We start from the raw sequence: 19,946 nt of genomic DNA, 5'->3' as shown, positions 1-19,946 counted from the left end.
GGCATCACGCGAGTGTGAACATCACTACAACTAGGAAAAAAACGATTGTAATTCAAACGCAGTTCACGTCGGCATTTAAACAGACCTTTGCTCTTAATTCTGATCGGGCCAACGCTATAACGAAATCTGAGCAGGTCTAAAAACTGAAACGGTTGATGCTGCACTTTACACTTTGGAAAAGTTATATATATATTTTAAATATGAGCAGGCCTACAAGCTGGGATTGGTAATGCTGCACTGTAATCATAGTTATTTATTTATATTTTTCATTATATTTTATTATATGATATTGGTTTGAGACTGAGAGTATTTTATTTAGTGGAGAACTTTGCAGCAGTATTTTATTTCTCATTCTTTTTTATTTTATATATATTTTATTAAAAAGTATTTAAAAAAAAAATACAAATTGTAAACAAATAGTTAAAAAAAGTTTATAGTAATAAACAACCTGTAGTTTAATGTTTGCATTTCTTTCCCTTACTGTACCGAAAATGAATGAATGACTTTAAAACCGAGGTACGTACCGAACCGTGATTTTTGCATACCGTTACACCCCTAATATATATATATATATATATAGCATAGATTCATTTTTTAAATCTAGATTAATCTCACTGTAATCTTGGAATTAATCTAGATTAATCTAGATTAAAATGGCTCATTTGAATTCTACCGAAGGCATTCGGTGCAACCTAAATAAGATAATTACTAAAAGTAAGTCTTTGAGAACGGGTTTCTCAAGCCAGGTGGTGCATTAGACCAGGGGCTCATCTCCTGTTTACAAAATGTATCACAAACTAATTCCACGTTGCACAAGGTGCAAACAACCTTACGTCTGTTTCACACACAATCCGTCTGCAGTGCGTATGCGTTGCGTATTTTTTTTATGCACCTATGTTAATGGATTTCAGCGTTCATGCGGTTGCGGTCCGTCAGTGCGTTCCAGTAGCGTTGCGTCTGCAGCAGTGCAGCGATTGTTCACGTTCCGAGTAGCGGACTGCAAACGCATCCTGTGTGAAAGCACAATGAGTATGAGTCCGTGCTGCTTCTGCACCACATACGTAATGCACACGGACAGCATACGCACTGCAGACAGAGAGGGGCCGTTAACATATCGCGCCTAAAAACACGATGAAAACGCTAGGCGCGCCACTTTCTCCTTCTTTCCAAAGCGCTCGGGCACTTGAGCTCCTGAGGCGTCTGCCGTTGCTAAGCAACTATGACCTAGGCTCTCCATGAGGACGCGGAACTGTCAGCAAAGGATAAATGGATTTGCAGCACTAAAAATCGCTTGCAGTAGCTCTGCTACTAAATTAATTTAAAAATGCCAATCCATATACAGCTATGATCACCTGTTCCTTCATCTTGGCTGAGCTTTCAACATTGTTACGGGAAAGGATGAAGCTGATTGGTTAGTTCGTGTCACATGACCCGCGATGCGCATTCTGAAAAGTTGAGATGTTTTTAACTCAATGCGGTGCGGACACACCTGGAAAAACCGCAATGCTTCCATTATGAGTGAGCCTACATTGGAAAATAACGAACTTGAGCGTGCAAAAGACGCGATATATCTGAACGGCCCCTAAGTGTGAAACAGGCGTGCGTCTTGTCGAGGTTTCCATTGGGAAGCTTCTTTAAAAAAATTTCCCTGAAGCAAACTCGGTGGTTTCAGCTGCATCCATTTTTGCACGTCACGGTTGATGTGGTAATTTCACTATAGGCATACACACAGGTGCGAAAGACTCGTTCTCGCCCCCTACAGTGCAATTCGGCTAGGTATACATCCGCGCTAAAATGCTAAAAGTCATCATAGCTCGCCTAGTATAGACCCAGCTCTCAACCCAACTTTGAGAATAAATTAACGGCGATATTTTTTTATCGTCCGATAAGATTCTCACGTTAACGCAGCACGTTAACGCCGATAACGGCCCACCACTAATATATATATATATATATTTATATTCAAGTTCAAAACACTGCAGTTTAGTGATTTCCGGTTCGTGACCGAATCACTCAATCACTGGATACAGACTAATGTTAGCATAGATTTCATCCTTATAACGATGTAGCAAGTACATTGTGTGTTATGGGAAGTGTTCTCTGTTCAGGTTCACCTAATTAATGTAGCCTAAAAATCCCTTTGAAAATCCCTTTGAATATTAGAAATGTGTTAGTGTGTTATGTGTAAGCCAGGTTAAAGAGATTGGTCTTTAATCTAGATTTAAACTGATAGAGTGTGTCTGCCACCCTAGCAACGCTAGGGTAGATTATTCCAGAGTTTGGGCACTAAATAGGAAAAATGATCTGCCGCCCACAGTTGATTATGATCGTTTGGGTTTTATCAAATGGCTAGAGTTTTGAGAACGCAGCGGACATGGAGGACTATAATGCAATAAGAGCTTGTTCAAATACTGAGGTGCTAAACCACGCAGGGCTTTATAAGAAATAAGCAAGATTTTAAAATCTATACAGTGTTTAATAGGGAGCCAATGCAGTGTTGACAGAACCAGGGTAATATGGCTATACGTCCTGGTTCTGGTAAGAAACCTAGCTTGTGCATTTTGGACCAGCATTTTGGACCTGTTTATTAAGCATGCAAAACAACCACCCAATAAAGCATTACAATAATCTAACCTTGAGGTACTGATGTGACTTGATTGTTATAATACAGTATGCATAGCGTAATTGGTGTGTTTTAAATGTCACTGTTAAGTTGTTTACCAGTGTAATGGGCTTATTTTTCTCATTGTTTCATAATTGAAAAAAAAATGACAACAAATGTTATTAAATGGAATTTGGGTTAAAAGCATTAGAAATTAGGACATTTCTTATGCGAAGTAAGAGGAGTATTATGTAAGAATCAAAATGGTAATTTTTAAATAAAGTAGAATGTATGCAAGATATTGCAAGAGTAGAGAGCAGAAAGGAATGACGGAGAGAGAAAAAGGGAGAGATGCACGAGGTAGTCGGGTGGAATTATACAGAGACACAACTAATGAAAATGTTGAAAATAAACACCGAGTTCAAAGCACAACAGTCTGACTCTTCTATTCAGTGGCTGTAACAGATAGAGGAAATAGCCAAGAACCTGCGGATAATAATCTGTAACCACGAACTTTTAGCAACTTGGTAAGCACCTAGTATTACACAGCTTACTGTATTTTAAAGAGGAATGTGTGTAGTATATGTAATGTTGAAACTATACATTTATATTGTTTCCCTCTGTCAAAACAGTATACATACCTGACTGAGTGCTAAAAATGCTCTGACATGGTCAAGTGCGCTCTTCACATTTTGAATTGTCACCACTGGCCCATAATGCAACATGGAACATTACTAAAAGATTTTACTAAGAACTTACCAATCTCTGTGTAAAATTAACATCAATATGCTGACATCTTTCTGAAGCCATTTTAACTCCCTGTAATTTGGCTCTGAATCTCAGATGAAAAATCGGAATTTTTCAAATAATGGAAATGTTTTGATATGTCTCAAAGGAGGTGATCCATCTGTCGGGACATGGCTCGCGATTTCAAACCTGGTGATCTGATTTTTGCTAAAATGAAGGGTTATCCCCACTGGCCTGCAAGGGTGAGAAAACACTACCAAATTACCTTTATTATTATTAATAATTCATTACAATCAAATGCTACGGTCTTAATAATGTTTAGTGCTTTGCTATTTATGGTTTATGTATTCTGCTGTTTCATGTTTAATATATGCTACTGTGCCACTTCAGATTGATGAGATTCCATATGGAGCTGTCAAACCATCAAATATAAAGTTTCCTATCTTCTTTTTTGGCACTCATGAAACGTAAGTAGAGATTCGTCAACAAATTTACTTAAGTGTTGTAGGGTACAACGGGGCTAAAGGCCCACCTTAAGAAAAAAGGTGCTATTCATCGTGCCTAAAATGTATAATTGCAGAAGAAACATATACATTGTATTAAACATTAATGGAGCAAGAGATTTTGTGTGAAAATATATATATTTTTTAAGTAATTAAGTTGTTTATTTTATTTAAAAATCTTATAAATGTATGAGGTGACAAGGGGGCCTTTAACACAGCAAATATACTGTCATTAAAATGTTAATATAGAAATATATATTTTAAAACACAGAAACAAAGATCTAAGACTTTTTCTATGTACACAAAAGGCCTATTGCTCTTTGTCTAAATCTGTTTTAGGGAGCACTTCTCCTTTGCCGAGATAAATCCATCCACCTCACAGGTGTAGCAAATCAAAATGCTGATCAGACAGCATGATTATTCAACAGGTGTGCCTTAGGCTGGCCACAATAAAAAGCTACTCTTAAATGTGCAGTTTTATCACACAGCACAATGCCAAAGATGTCGCAATTTTTGAGGGAGCGTGCAATTGACATGCTGACTGCAGGAATGTCCACCAGAGCTGTTGCCCGTGAATTGAATGTTAATTTCTCTACCGTAAGCCATCTCCAAATTGCATTTCGGAGAATTCGGAGTCAGTACATCCAACTGGCCTCAGAACCACAGACCACGTGTAACCACACCAGCCCAGGACTTCCACATCCAGCATCTTCACCTCCAAGATCGTGACAGCTGCTGCATCCTCATCGGGGTCTCAACCTGACTGCAGTTCATCGTTGTAACCGACATTCGATGGTGTCTGGTATTCTGGAGAGGTGTTCTTCACGGATGAATATTGGTTTTCACTGTAAAGGGGAGATGGCAGTGTGTATGGCATCGTGTGGGTGAGCAGTTTGCTGATGTCTACATTGTGGATCGAGTGGCCCATTGTGTTGGTGGGGTTATGATATGGGCAGGCATATGTTATGGAGAATGAACACAGGTGCATTTTGTTGATGGCATTTTGAATGCACAGAGATACCTTGATGAGATCCTGAGGCCCATTGTTGTGCCATTCATCCACAACCATCACCTCATGTTGCAGCATGATAATGCACGGCCCCGTGTTGCAAGGATCTATACACAATTCCTGGAAGCTGGAAACATCCCAGTTCTTGCATGGCCAGCATACTCACCGGACATGTCACCCATTGAGCTTGTTTGGGATTCTCTGGATCAGCGTATACAACAGCGTGTTCCAGTTCCTGCCAATATTTATCAACTTCGCACAGCCATTGAAGAGGAGTGGACCAACATTCCACAGGCCACAATCAACAACCTGATCAACTCTATGAGAAGGAGATGTGTTGCACTGCATGAGGCAAATAGTGGTCATACCAGATACTGACTGGTTTTCAGACCTCCCAAAACAGTAAAATTGCAAATTTTAGAGTGGCCTTTTATTCTGGCCAGCCTAAGGCAAATCTGTGCAATAATGATGCTGTCTAATCAGCATCTTGATATGCCACACCTGTGTGGTGGATGAATTATCTCAGAAAAGAAGTGCTCACTAACACTAGCATGGCTAGCAGCCATGTCACCCTGTAGCCCAAGACTGGTTACCCACTGAAGCTAAGCAGGGTTGAGCCTGGTCAGTACCTGGATGGGAGACCTCCTGGGAAAACTAGGTTGCTGCTAGAAGAGGTGTTAGTGAGGCCAGGAGGAGGTGCTCACCCTGTGGTCTGTGTGGGTCATAATGCCCCAGTGTAGTGAGGAAGACACTATACTGTCAACAAGCACCGTCCTTCGGATGAGACGTTAAACCGAGGTCCTGACTCTTTGTGGTCATTAAAAAAATCCTAGGATGTCTTTAGAAAAGAGTAGAGGTGTGACCTCGGCATCCTGGCCAAATTCACCCATTGGCCTCTGAACATCATGGCCTTCTAACAATCCCCATATCTGCTGATTGGCTTCATCACTCTGTCTCCTCTCCACCAGTAAGCTGTTGTGTGAAGGGCGTTCTGGCGCATTATGGCTGCCGTCGCATCATTCAGGTGGATGCTGCACACTGGTGGTGGATGAGGAGATACCCCCTGACAATGTAAAGAGCTTTAAGTGCTCAGAAAAGCGCTATATAAACGTAAGGAATTATTATTAACACAGATTTAGACTGATTTGTGAACAATATTTAAGAGAAATAGGCCTTTTGTGTACATAGAAAAAGTCTTAGATCTTTGAGTTCAGCTCATGAAAAATGGGACCAAAAACAAAAGTGTTGCATTTATAATTTTGTTCAGTGTTTTAATGATCGTTATTTACTGTGCGCCTTTAGCCCCAACAGTAGGGAATCTTTTTACCCCAAATACCATACTTTTACATATTCTTTAGTTATTCAAAAAGTGTTGCTTTAACTTTCTTTAACAAAACTGAAAATCATTAAGAAGACCTTTGTCTCAAAATATATGCATTAGTTTTAGCGATTCTTATTTGCTAATTAAATCTACTGCATAAAAAAAAAACATATCAGATCAAGTAAGGACAAAATTAACTTTGCCCTCCTGCATGCAATCACATCAAAAAAGATCAGACGGATATATATATATATAAGTGCATCTTGAAAACCGGATGTTTTGGAAAGTGCTATGCCACGTTTTTTTTGACATCTAGTGGTTAAGATGAACATAATATCAAAGGTGCTTTTTTTACCCCAGGGCATGTTTTGCCCTGTTGTACCCTATTGTTGTGGAGCTTCAAATGGTCAAAATTGAAAAAGGCAAGTTAATTTAATTTCTGATCCTGCAATTGAGTAATTGTTGAACATATGTGATTTATATGCTTTCTGTTTAAAATTTCAGAGCATTCTTGGGTCCAAAAGACATCTTTCCATATTTGCCTAATAAAGACAAATATGGCAAACCTAACAAAAGGAAGGGGTTTAATGAAGGCTTGTGGGAAATTGAAAATAACCCTAAAGTGGAGCTTAACGGACATAAGGTACTGTCACCTTGCCTGTTGTTGTTGTTTTCTTCTTTTTTTTTTTTTTTTTTTTTTTTGCATGAAGTGAAATGCATATCAAAACCTGCCACAAATGCAATAGACTCAGCAATGCACAAATGCTTGCAAGAAATCCAAATACATACTAGGCATGTTACAGTGTATTGATATATATTAAAATAAATGCTGTAAATGTTTTTATTATGATGGTAATGCGTTAACTAACATTAACAATGATAAATACCTATATTTTGTTACAGGATTTCCCTGTATTCTTTCATAACATCAGTTAAAAATACAACTGATCTTTGTTAGTCCATGTTTGAGCAAGTCAAAACTTAACTGCCTCTCAGTATTCAGTGTTTTTGTTGCTCTTTTGTGAATATTTCTGTAAATTTCCAGCTCATGTATATTGCAGTCTTTGATCAAAGTCTTGAATGTTCAGCTTAGGGGATGTTGAGTTGAGAACAGTGGGGGGAGAACTGTGAATTGACCTATCGGTAAGCCCCACCACGCTTAGTTCCAGTTGCACCCTCGGACAAACAAACAGACCTGCTTACGGTCTTACAATGAAAGGTGTCAGTGTGAAAGCCTGGTCACAAAATGTTCTCTAACTTTTTTGAAGTACCACCATTCAAATGGGAATTAAATATGCCATGCAGGGATATATTAAAGATTTTAAAATAAATATGGTGAATAACTCAATTTATTTGGAAGTAAGGTTTTACAGGTCACAATGCAAACAGGAGAAGCCTCGTGTTTATTGTCATTATGATCGCCGATGACAACACCAAGCCTCAACCCAGGATCAACCATGTTTATGTAGGCTACTGCAGGCTATGGATAATTTAATTAACATTTGCCCAGTTTAATATGGAGTGGCACTGAAATGTAGACCTTTGTTTATTTATTTATTTTTTTTACTTGCACTGTACGTGACATGAGAACAGTCCACAATTTAGGTTTGTACATTAGCACTGACTCACTAACTTTAGCTAGTTTTAGCCAGAGATACCTTGCTGAAGAACAAGATGACATTAATGTTCTGCTTGAGCAGAATGAATGAATGCTTACGGACATATTGTTTTGTTTGGGTTCAGGAAATGGAATGGAATAAAATTAATTCCATTGCCCATCCTCTCAGGATACCTGAAATCAGTGATTCAATTTCCCCGGGGACATAATTTTTCCATTTTTGTAGCATAAACTTCATCAAACTTCTAGTGTTTCTCTATTGCACTGAAACCTAAAGATGTCTTGAGTTCCACTCCCCATGCAACTGATACTCGAGTGCCATTGGCTCATCTGCATTTGAAGGAAGGAGCTTACCGATAGGTCAATTAATCTAGCTGTTTCATCCTTCCTTGATGAGTCATGTAGTACTGTCATATTCTGGATCAGGAGATGACTACTCTTCAATAAAAGTTTAATTTAGTTGAGATGGGTGAGTTTGACAGTGAAACTTTTGGTGCTTTTCCACTGCGTGGTACGAATCTGCTCAGTTTACGTTTCCACTGCAGTTTAGTGTGGCTTTAGAGTGGGCAGGATTATTCACGTCATTATTGTTGTGCTTTCTTTACTGCCACTACTCCTGAAAAACTTTTTCATTCCGTGTCACCCCATCAAGCTCTTGCCTGATCCGCTCCTTTGCTATCAATGAGAGGAACATCTGTACTTCATCAACAGACAACGAAACAGCCATTTTTGGTTGTTAAAAAAGGTGTGCTTGTTCAAAACAGTTGGGTTCGATCCTTCGCTGGCCTTGCTGATTTAAATTATGTTCTGTTGTGTTTGTGTCGCAAGTTCAGTGGCGCAGGTAGTGACAATACTCTTTGGCCAATCAATGATCAGCGGAGATTACACGTCACGTTTTGGTAACTGTACGGTTCACTTGGAACCTCGACAAAGGTGGTACTTAAAAAAGTACCAGGTACTGTTCGCGCTATTTGACTCCTCTGAGGAAGAGGACAGGTTCTGTTGGTAGTCATCTGCAGCTAACCGAGCAGTAGCTGGGGTATTTGGTGATAGGACTGGAAATTATTACAATCAAGCAAGGCAAGATATGTGGTTGGAATAGTGAGTCTACAAAAGCTAGCTCTTCATCTTCAATTTTAGATGGACTTTTAGTACAATGATCTAAGGGCAAGGAGGGAAACAGTGGACTTTTGTTTCATTAACTCCTATTATTGGCCAAAAAAGGCCAAAGTTTTAAGGCAAAAGTTAAGGCTAAAGTTTTGCATCTTGCGATGTCATCGGCAGGATTGATTTTGGAATCAACATAATGCCAGGCACTACAGTTAGTCAGTTCCTATATCTCTGCCACTCTTGTGAGGAAAAATAAAAAAAATTCTGCTTGCATCCGTGTCAACACTAGTGAGATCAAGTGACCAAAGAGACAGATCACATGCCAAACGAATAACGTTGTAAGCATTACATCTTTAATTGCTGCTTTCTGTTGTGCAAATTTTGTTTGAGGAAAATAACAGTACGTTTTTGTCAGTTATTTTATCTAAACAAATTGATGAATTTCTTCAAGATTTCAAAATCAGCCTACTGATAATGTAGTAGCACTGTAAGATCTTGCAGCTGACAAGAAAACGTGTTTATTAATAAATAGGGCTTAGAGTTCTCTGGCACCGTGCCGGATTTGCGGCGTGCAGCGTTTAATCCTACATTAAAAAAAAAAAATATTGTTGATTGATATCACTTTTGAGTCCATGCGTTCGCCTACCAATGGTATGACATTAACCAGGGTTCCCACCCTTCTTGAAAGTACTTGAAAGTACATGGATTCAAGGCCTGGAAAGTACTTGAAAACTAACATAGGTCCCTGAAAGTGCTTGAATTAAATTTGAAATCCGTTTTGTTTATGTTGCTATTTTTAAAATTGTCCAATATGTGCTTCTGTCAAAAACAGAACTAAACACGGGGGGTTATCTGTTTGATTCCTGACGCGATCATGCACAGCACCGCAAAGTTGATTCTGTGCTTGCTTGATCTAATTCATTTTTTTTTTTCAATGTTGTAGATTTAAGTAGCAAATGAGAATAGTTAAAAAATCAATGCATATATTTTGAGACAAAGGTCTTCTTTATGTTTTTCAGTTTTGTTTATGATAATTAAAGCAACGGTTTTTAAATAACGAAAGAATATGTAAATGTATGGTATTTGGGGTAAAAAGCGCCCCTGCTGTAGTGACTAAATGCGCCGTGATTAACATGATAATTAATAGACTGCTGACTTTTCCATTTGTTGACATAATATGGTTAGATTCAGATGCTAAATACCATATTATGTTGGGTGTCCTTGGAGATAATCACCATGTTTAGAATGAAACCATTATATTTAAAAACATGATATTAATAATGTGTACGCGCCGCATGCTTCACATGGATGATTATATATCTATAGCGCGTGGGCGTGGTCGTATTAGAGTTAGTGAAGGGAGACGTGAAAGACTGGACATCGCGTTGGTTTCATATGGATTACTTTATTACTTAATATTTGTTGTCGATAAGACTTGCTTAGTTTAAAAGTACACATGTCAAGATTTCTATAGAAATATTTCTCATATCTCTTTGTAGAGTATTTGTTAAGTTTCAGTTCATTTTAATGACGCATTTCTAAATGAAGATCACGCAGACAAAGGCTGCAGACAGCGCACTCTGTTTGTTTTCTTTATTTTATAAATGCACAAAGTTTTCTTATTATGTGTGTATACAAATAAAAGTAGACCCTTTAAAGATTCGATCGATGTATTGCTCTTACCTTTACGATCAAAACTGAAAGTGCAATTTAAGTTCTTTTCGCCGATATGCCACAAAACGCCTATACTGAACAAATTTTTTTTTTATTTTTTAAAATGTGCAGAAAATAGTACAAACTCTGCTAAAGTGATAGTTTTGAACAAGTATTAACTTAAACATTATTTAAAATAATTTTAGCTTAAAGGGTTAGTTCAACCCAAAAATGTATTTTCGATGCTTCAACAAATTTTAACTGACCCTCTGATGTCACATCAGACTCCTTTGATTATGTTTTTCTTACCTTTCTGGACATGGACAGTAGACCGTTCACACAGTTTGAATGGAGGGACTGAAAGCTCTCGGACTAAATCTAAAATATCTTAAACTGTGTTCCGAAGATAAACAGAGGTCTCACGGGTTTGGAACGACATGAGGGTGAGTTATTAATGACATAATTATGATTTTTAGGTGAACTAACCCTTTAAGTATTATCTATGGGGCTGTGTGGGCCTTTTACCCCGTGCTGGGGTGCCGCTTCCCCCGTATGTGGGGTAAAAGGCCCCTCTTGCTACCTCATACATTTATAGGATTTTTAAACAAAACAAATAACTTGAATTAATTATTTTTACACTAAATCAGTATCTCCGTTAATAGTCAATACAAACATATTTTTGTATTATATTTTTGTATTTATTATTTTGTATGTATTATTTTGTAATATATTTTAGGCACAGTGAATAGCGCAGTTTTTCTTAAGGTGTGTCTTTATCCCCGTTGTACCCTTCCTGCAATGTGAGTCCTGCTCCTGTATGTGGCATATCATTTTCCACATCAGTGAGCAGCTATCAATATGCGGGGTATTTAAATAGGCAAATCTCACGGTAGCTGGGAGTTTTACCCTAACCGCGAGATTTGGGTCCCGCGGGAACCCAATCCTAAAAAAAGTCTAGTGCATTAACCTATGGAGAAGCAGTGATAATTAGGCTATCAGTCTCAATGCCGGGAAAGTGCAAATTCAATGGGATTTACAATTAAAAGAGATTTACAAAATAATTTTGACATGTCTCCATAATTTCATATTTAACAGCTTTTTATTAAAAAAGAAAAGCTGAGACAAATTCATTCTTAATTTAAAAACTCTTTAAAAACCAGTGTAATGCATTTTTTATCAATATTTCAGAAACTGAAAGAGTCTTTTTTTTTCACCCTCTTGGAATGGCAATCCCAGCAGTCCTATGCCGCTCGCTCTCTAACTTCTATTACACCGGCCCTGAGCGAGTGGTGTAAGGCACGCCTGCCAGTAAACGGTCCCAGAGAGGATTTTGCCACCTTCGTGGAGTGGGTGCTGGAGAAAAATGGATCTTCATTTACCATCTGCACCGTCGAAGAGGATATCTCCAGCCCCACTCCCGACCCAGAGACCAGCCAGCCGCCATCCCGCCGCACAGAGCTAGAGCCCGCCGCAGAGCCCGAGCCTGTCACGGTCGGACAACAAGGACTCGAGAGCGCGACTGACCAGGTGTGTGAGCCGGCAACACCATGCGTCGTGGGACTATTAGTGGAGATAGAGCGCATGAAGGAAGGCCCTGCCCACACTCCCGCGACTGAGGGTGAGCTGCATTCAGTGTCTGGAAACTATATATAGGAATTAATGGACATTATAGACTGGTTTGTGGAGGTAAATCCTGAATCCCCTATTTCTCCCTGGTTCCGTCCAGCCCTGAATTTTCAGTTTCCCCGCTGGTTCCGTCCAGCCCTGAATCTCCTATTTCCCCGCTGGTTTCGTCCAGCCCTGAATCTCCTGTATTTACTCCCAGCCTCCCACTCCCACTTCCTCCTAGACCAGTCAGTTCCTCTGCTCCATTTCCATTGGTTCTGTCCAGCCCTGAATTTTCTGTTTCGCCGCTGGTTCCACCCAGCCCTGAATCTCCTGTGTCTCCGCTGGTCCCGCCCAGCCCCTGAATCTCCTGTTTCCCCGCTGGTTCCACCCAGCCCTGAATCTCCTGTGTCTCCGCTGGTTCCGCCCAGCCCTGAATCTCCTGTGTCTCCGCTGGTTCCGTCCAGCCCTGCATCTCCTGTATTCCCTCCCAGCCTCCCTCTCCCACCTCCTCCTAGACTTGCCAGTTCCTCTGCTCCACTTCCGCTGGTTCAAACCAGCCCTGTATCTCTTGTTTCTCTGCTGGCTCTGTCCAGCCCTGATCCTCCTGTGTTTCCTCCCATCCTCCCTCTCATCTCCTCCTAGACTAGCCAGTTCCTCGACCTCATCTCAGCTGGTGCCAGTCAGTCCCGCAGCTCACCCTCAGTCAGCGCCATTGGGGCGCTATGGTTCACCGCGGAACTTCCAGTCTCCAGCTCCACCTTGGCGTGTGGATTCCCTGTCTTCCGGAGCCCTGGCTCCGCCTCAGTTGCTGGTGCCTTCAGTGCTGCCTTGGACCTCTGGACTCTCCACGTCACCCTGGCTCTGCGGCTGCTCTGCTCCATCATGGGCTCCTCACCCACCGGCGCAGTCTCCGTCTGTCGGCCCCCTGGTGTCGTCGGCTCCTCCTCCACCATGGTTCCTCCCTCCGTCGACTCCACCGTAGATCTCCATCCTGGCTGGTCTCTGGAGCACCATCTGGCTCCTCCTGCTCTGGGCTCCTCCCTGGTTCCTCCCTCCATCCACTCCACCCTGGTTCCAAGCTCCTTGCTCCATCTTTGCCTGCCCCACGCCCGCCTCCAGAACCCCCACCCTCCCTCCGCTGGTATTCCTCTTGCGGTGCGAGGACGCACCGTTCCGGGAGGGGGCGAACTGTTACATTCGGTGACTTTCTGTTTCCTTATTTGGTCATCTTCCTTTTCTTGTTTTGTTAATTGATTAATCCCCACCTGTCTCCATTTCCCTGATTACCTCCCGTGTCTTTTGAGTTCCTCTTGGTCCGTGATTGATGTAGTATTGTTGTTTCTTAATGTGATGTGAGTTAAGTTAAGTTTATGTTGGATGTGCCCTTGTTCCTTCGTAATTTTATCATTAAAATAAACCCTTTGTATATTGTCTTCCTCGTGCACCTTCATTACACACCAGCTAAACTGTAACACCTGTCCTTTGCATCACTGCAGTCAAGACATTTCAGTGCTGTTATATGTGATGTGTGTAAGGGCTCTTCACTGTCATACTCCAGAGAGTGTAAAGGATTCTAAGTGGCTGGACTTTTTTGGGCCAGGCTCTTCCTTACCTTGTACAAACCCCCCATTGAGATGCATGGTATAATAGCTACGAACAGACACAGAGCACACATTGATCCACAGGTAGGGGAGGGTTGCCCTTTCTGTGGACAATCAAAAACAGTTTTTCATTTATTATCTGAATGTGAAAGGCTTGTTCCTCTGTAAACTATGGGAGGTTTTTACAAACGTTTTTTTTTATCTATGGTCCTAAATACAAACATTCCACAAGGGAGGTCCATGTATTAGTAAATTTAGTTTTTAGCCAAGCAAAGTTGGCTATTTGGCTGTCACGCAAATATAAGATTGTTGAAATGGAGCAGACTGATGCTACTTTGGTTTTTAGGGGGTTGATAAAATTTAATAATGAATATAGAGACATTTTAAATACAGATGGGGCATTAATAATTACTTGTGAAGTTGACCGTGATGTATCTCTGAACATTTATGTATGATGATTATTTGAAGTTTTTAAGTTTTTTTATTATATTTTTTTTATACGAAAATATTTCCTTTGGGTTTTCTGTTTTTTTTTTTTTTTTCAGATTTTTTTAACTTTATTTATTTTTTTATATCTGTACAGTGTGTCTGGATAAAAAAAAAGGTAAATGATTGAAGTAAATGACCATGAAGCCTTTTAGTCTGCTCACAAACTTCTTCCAAGTTTATTATTAAATCCACACATTATATAGTTGCATTGCAAGGGGTGGTGTTTTAGTTTATCCGATGAGATAGGGATTACTTATGTGTTGAGTATGAGCCAAAACAACAAGTTAGATGAGGTAAGCATATGATCTAAAAATACAAGACATATTAGGAATAATACTGGCAGTGGGACTCTTCAACTTTTAGTAAAGGACAAACTAAACCCAGTAACCTGGGCCTACAAAGGGCCCCCACCATTCTTCACCGATTGAACTGTATGTATCATCTGCGTATGCGTGTATACATTGAGGTAAAGGGATATAGGACTAGAGAATAGAGAGAAAGAGAACACAGAAGGGAGGTGGGAGCAAGACAGAAGAAAAGGAGTAAGAAGGGAGGAGGGATTGCAAAGAGGCAAATTAAAAAATATCTGATAGAGATTATGATATAATCGAACAGTGGTGATTAAAGAGATGTTAAAAGTCAAAGGCTCTCTCTCTCCTCTCCCCCTACCGTTAAGTAACTTGTGCAGGAAATAAAATACTTTCACTACATATAATACATATGCACTATTATTGCTTGTGTAAGTGTTTACTATTCAGCTTTTGTCACTGTTCATTTCAATGTATAAACTGCTAAGGAAGACTCCAGAGCTGAAATTTAGGTATGGTAATGGATATTTTGTTTTTGACACTTGAAAAGTAGGGGTTTAAAGAGAATGAGTCATATTAACAATTCAGACACCGTGAGAAAAGATGATATTATGTATATTAAGAGAAAAAAAAAATGTTGTTTGAAATTAGTGTGAAAATTAAAGGTATGAGTGCAGATATGGTATTTACGCTATAGATAAAATTTTGAACCAGATGTTTATGTATGTGTATTCTGATGGTTTGCATTGGTGTAATACCTTATGTGGGGGCAGATCTCCTGCATGAATTTGTGGATTGCCCTGTGCAAATTTGTGGGAGGTTTGTTACTGTGCTTACTCCATATTTGTGCACAAATTGTTGTTGTAATTAAAAAATGGTTAACAGTTTATTCCCAAAACGTTGTGTAGATAATGAATACTGGAGCAGTTCCTGTTAAGGACTTAAACAGCAGTCAAGAGGGGGATGATGAGAAGAGGAGAAAGTCTGCTCAAGTATGTTTTTTTCAGTTTCTTTAAAAATTGTATCCTGTATGTCCATAACTTGTGGAATGGGTTGTCATAAAAGGGTCATTAACTGAGAAATCAAAATTCCCTTGTTCTTGTCAATGGGCTATAAAAACGTTCTCTAAGTTTTAGAACTCAAAACTTTCTTATTAGTCTAAAAACAGCTTATACTGAAGCTAGTCTGCCAAAACGACGTGAGTGCTTTGTGCTACTTTATAATGTAATAGTGTAGCTAAACCATGCCTCCACAGAAGAAGATCAACAGCTGCTTTGACACCATTGCCTGTTTAGACCTGCCCATGATTCCACTGGTTTATTTAGAATTTAAAATTTAGAATCTTTAATTTATCTAAACTACATGTCTTTGGGCTGCGGGAGGAAACCAGAGCACCCAGCGTAAACTGACATGGGAGATCATGCAAACCTTGACAAGAGCACAGTAATTTAATGAAGACAGAAACTAAAAGAATATGCTGTGATGACTATATCGAATCTAATATCGCACCACATAAGTGTAACTGATTTTATTATGTGATCATTATTGCTTTGTCTATTACAGATTACAGAGTATTTATGCCTTTTTCACCTAAAACAAAGCAGCATCCATCTAGGAAGGATGTAGACTGTCAGACATACACAACTGTTAGCCAATCATACCAGCGGGCATTTATTTCAGAGTCTACAATCTTCTACACCTATTCAAACCAAGGGTTCTGATGAGAGGGGGTCAAAAACAGGACAGAAAATAGCCTGTAACTTCTCAATTATGATAAATATCTTGATAACATTATAAGTGGACTTCAGACTCTCAGAGAACAGTGCAAAAAAATCAAAACAAAGGCAGTTCATGACCTCTTTAATGACAAAAACTGGCATGTTAATCACCTGCATGCTGAGGCCCTGTTTGTTTGATATTATGCAGGTGGCTGGCAGTGATGAGGAGGAGGAGGAGGAGGAAGAGAAGAAGGATGAATGTGGTGACATGGAGGTTTCTGATCAGGGACATTTGAAAGATGAAGTATGTACTCTTACAGTGTTGTTGAGGTGCATAAGCTCTGTGTTAGAATGTTTTACATGCAAATCAGATGCTTGCAGCAGTGAAAAAGAGCAGGATAAAATCTTAGTATATTAAAGTTGCACCTAAGTATAAGTCACATCAGTCCAAAAATACGACATGACAAGGAAAAAAAACATATATGAGTCGCACTGGCCTATAAGTCACATTTATTTAGAACCAAGAACCAATAGAAAACATTACTGTCTACAGCTCTATTTCTTCAGTGGTAGGCTACAGGAGCACTGAGCAGCATAGAGCGCCCTCTCCCGGCTGTAGACGGTAATGTTTTCGCTTGGTTCATTTCTCTTGGTTAATGTCAAATTAATTTTGATAAATAAGTCACACCTGACTATAAATTGCAGGACCAGCCAAACTATGAAAAGAAGTGCGACTTATAGTCCGGAAAATACGGTATATAAATTAATGCCCACTTTATTTGGTACATTTGATCAACTGATAAATAACTGAAATATCTAATCAGCCAATCACATGAAAGTAACTCATTGCATTTAGGCAAGATGATCTGCTGAAGTTCAAATCAGAATGGGGAACAGTGGTGATTTAAGTGACTTTGAACATGGCATGGTTGTTGGTGCCAGTCTGAGTATTTCATGAACTGCTATTCTTCTAGGATTTTCACATGCAACCAACTCTAGGTAAAAAAAAAAAAAAAGGGTCCAAAAACGAGAAAATTGTGTTAAAACATATCCATCCTGGCTTGTATCAATGGTTCAGGCTGGTGGTAAGGTAAATGGTGTGGGGGATATTGCCTCAGCCTACCTGAGCCAACCATGTCCAACCCTTTATGACCACAGTGTACCCATCTTGTTATGGTTACTTCCAGCCCGATAATGCATCATGTCACAAAATTGTTTCTAATTTAAAAAATTGTGCAAATTTATTTCAAAGCTCTTATTTCAAAGGTTTTTTTTTGTGTGTGTGTGTTTTTTTTTTTTAAGATGGCAATGGGTTCACTGTACTCCACAGTCACCAGATCTCAATGTGGGGGAATGAGATATTCTAATAGTGGATGTGCAGCTGTAGTCCACATTCCAAATTTTTTCACAGACATGAATATATAAAAAAAAATGTTATTAGTAACCTTTGATTCATCACAATTGTGACAGACCATAAAACAATTTTTCACACACTTTTCAAATAATAATAATTATTATTATTATTTGAAAAGTGTGTGAAAAATTGTTTTATGGTCTGTCACAATTGTGATGGGTGGGATAATGTGTATAATGAAACTTTAATAATAAACTTTTTTGCAGTCATTAAAATTGTAATATCTTAGCCCAGCTATTTTAAACTGTCTGATTCTAACTGTCTGATTCTGTCTGATTCACAACTGTCTGATTCACATTCTAAGGTTACTATTATGCATAAAAAAAACCCTTATATAACTTTCATCCTAGCTTAAAGCTTTCTTTTTAAACTTGATTATAGGTAGGTTTCCTAAAAATTCATAATTTTGATCAAAAAGTTGAGAAAAATCACATTTTCTATCAAAAACTACATCTGGCTAATATTCAGTACGATTTTCAAAGCATAAATCCTGTATTTGCATTATTTTTCATATGCATCGGTTAACATGAGAGAGTGCTCGTTTCTCCATCCTTTTCAGATGTGTTTTTGTTCGGGAGGTTTTGTACTTGTTCAGAAGATGTGTAATAGAACCCCAGAGTGTATAGCAATGAAAACACGTTGTCTTCAAAAACTTGTCTTTTGCGGGGAAGTGTTGTCTTCTAAATGACGAGATAACTCATCAATTGCAGGTAAAGAGTTAATTAAGTGCAATATTTTTCATTGCAACATTTTAGTGCAACCTTACAACTGCAGTTGGATTTACATTGTATACGTAAAATTCACAGTTATCCCAGCAGACACTATTGTGACCATCCAGATGTTTACTCATTCTATGACCACAGTCAACAAAGCTGAATATTTTTGAATTCATATTTTAACACTAGACACCTTAAAGATAATGTGAACCGACAATCTTTGTTATAGCTTATGTATAACATACTTTACTAGCCTTTCATTTTGGAGCTTTGAAGCAGTCATCATCTTATCATGATGCAAACAGGAATTAAACTGATCTGGTCATGTGGCAATTTGTGAACCGTCACAGAAAGCAGTGACACAAGTCGGCAGCACAACTTTTGAGTAAAATGAGAAATAAAAAAAAATATATATTTTTTCAAAATTGGTGATTTTCGTTTTTTTGCAGAATCTGTTAGTTGAGATCACGAAGAAGCCTCTCATACATTTTGAGGTTGAAATTGGCTTGTTTTTCGGAGATTCTAGCACGCAGTAGGGGCGTGTCATTGTCTGTGTGTATTTCCATACTTGATAAGCCGGCTTTTGTTTCTTTTGTTATTGCCCCCGCCCTCCAAGTGAAACATGGCTACTTATTATGCAGCGCTCTGGCCGGCTCTAGCTGATATCAAAATTCAATGAAGATGGACGCCGCAAGAATTATCGCAGATGAGCTGAACTGTGGCCGTTACAGTGAAAATGTTTTGAAGTACTTCTTCGACAAGCCGATGCTAATGAACAAGTGCTTACTGATTCTGAAGACGATCTGAGCGATGATGAAAGCGGCATAATAAGACTGAATAATATCCCTAATCTACAACTGAGTGAAGATGAAGACGAGGAAGAATGTATCAGACTGGCGTCAGACAAGTTGGACCGTAAGATATCAGAGGCTATATCGATAGTAACATTTGATGGGAATGAAGACAGAGAAATGGGGAAAATCCATAACTTGACTGTAAATGCTACATGAGGAGAAAAGAGAACTCTCTGCACGGGAGACAGTCCTGTAGCCAGAAGCTTTCTCCAGACATTATGTACAACATACGGCTGGATTCTTTAGCTGCGAAAAAAGAGTGGCAGGACATGCAAATTATTGGACATTTAGAGGCAAACAGACACACAGTGCAAACTTCGGAGATGGTTACATCCACAAAGTAGACCCCAACAAAGAGAAAGTGTGCCCGAACGACTTATTTCATTGGAGGCAATGAGATCTGCAAGAATACTTTTCTGTTTCTTAGGGGGGGGGGGGGTGGGGGGGGGGGTATGGAGAGGGATAAGTCAACCAGACCTTCTTCCTGTTTCAGCTCCGTATGGAGAGGGATAAGTCAACCAGACCTTCTTCCTGTTTCCGGCGTGACGATCGAGTCTGTCCCAAAATACCTCTCAATGCACCCTCGCGGACTCGCGCTAAGGGCCCTATAGGTCTGCACTACATGACGTCACCGAAGTGTGGACTCTGAGGAAGTCCACAAGTCCGGAGTGTGCC

At 39.4% G+C, this 19,946-nt stretch overlaps 1 protein-coding gene and 1 long non-coding RNA gene across 4 annotated transcripts in view; one reads left to right on the top strand and one right to left on the bottom strand.

The window, feature by feature from the left end:
- The window catches only part of LOC132143662 (uncharacterized), a 939,337-nt gene that overhangs the window by 714,732 nt on the left and 204,659 nt on the right, over positions 1–19,946 (bottom strand). The gene's annotated exons all lie outside the window — the stretch shown is intronic.
- Positions 1–19,946, top strand: part of psip1a (PC4 and SFRS1 interacting protein 1a) — a 101,909-nt gene that overhangs the window by 2,864 nt on the left and 79,099 nt on the right. For all 3 annotated transcript variants that reach the window (XM_059554078.1, XM_059554079.1, XM_059554080.1), the window contains exons 2-6: positions 3,498–3,591; positions 3,740–3,816; positions 6,687–6,825; positions 15,478–15,561; positions 16,496–16,591. In XM_059554078.1, the coding sequence (XP_059410061.1) occupies positions 3,520–3,591; positions 3,740–3,816; positions 6,687–6,825; positions 15,478–15,561; positions 16,496–16,591 (468 nt within the window). In that variant the 5' untranslated portion in view covers positions 3,498–3,519. The remainder of the gene's footprint in view (positions 1–3,497; positions 3,592–3,739; positions 3,817–6,686; positions 6,826–15,477; positions 15,562–16,495; positions 16,592–19,946) is intronic.

The sequence above is a fragment of the Carassius carassius genome, chromosome 7, assembly GCF_963082965.1.
Source record: "Carassius carassius chromosome 7, fCarCar2.1, whole genome shotgun sequence".
Classification (NCBI taxonomy): domain Eukaryota; kingdom Metazoa; phylum Chordata; class Actinopteri; order Cypriniformes; family Cyprinidae; genus Carassius; species Carassius carassius.
This window is presented reverse-complemented; position numbering and strand designations above follow the sequence as displayed.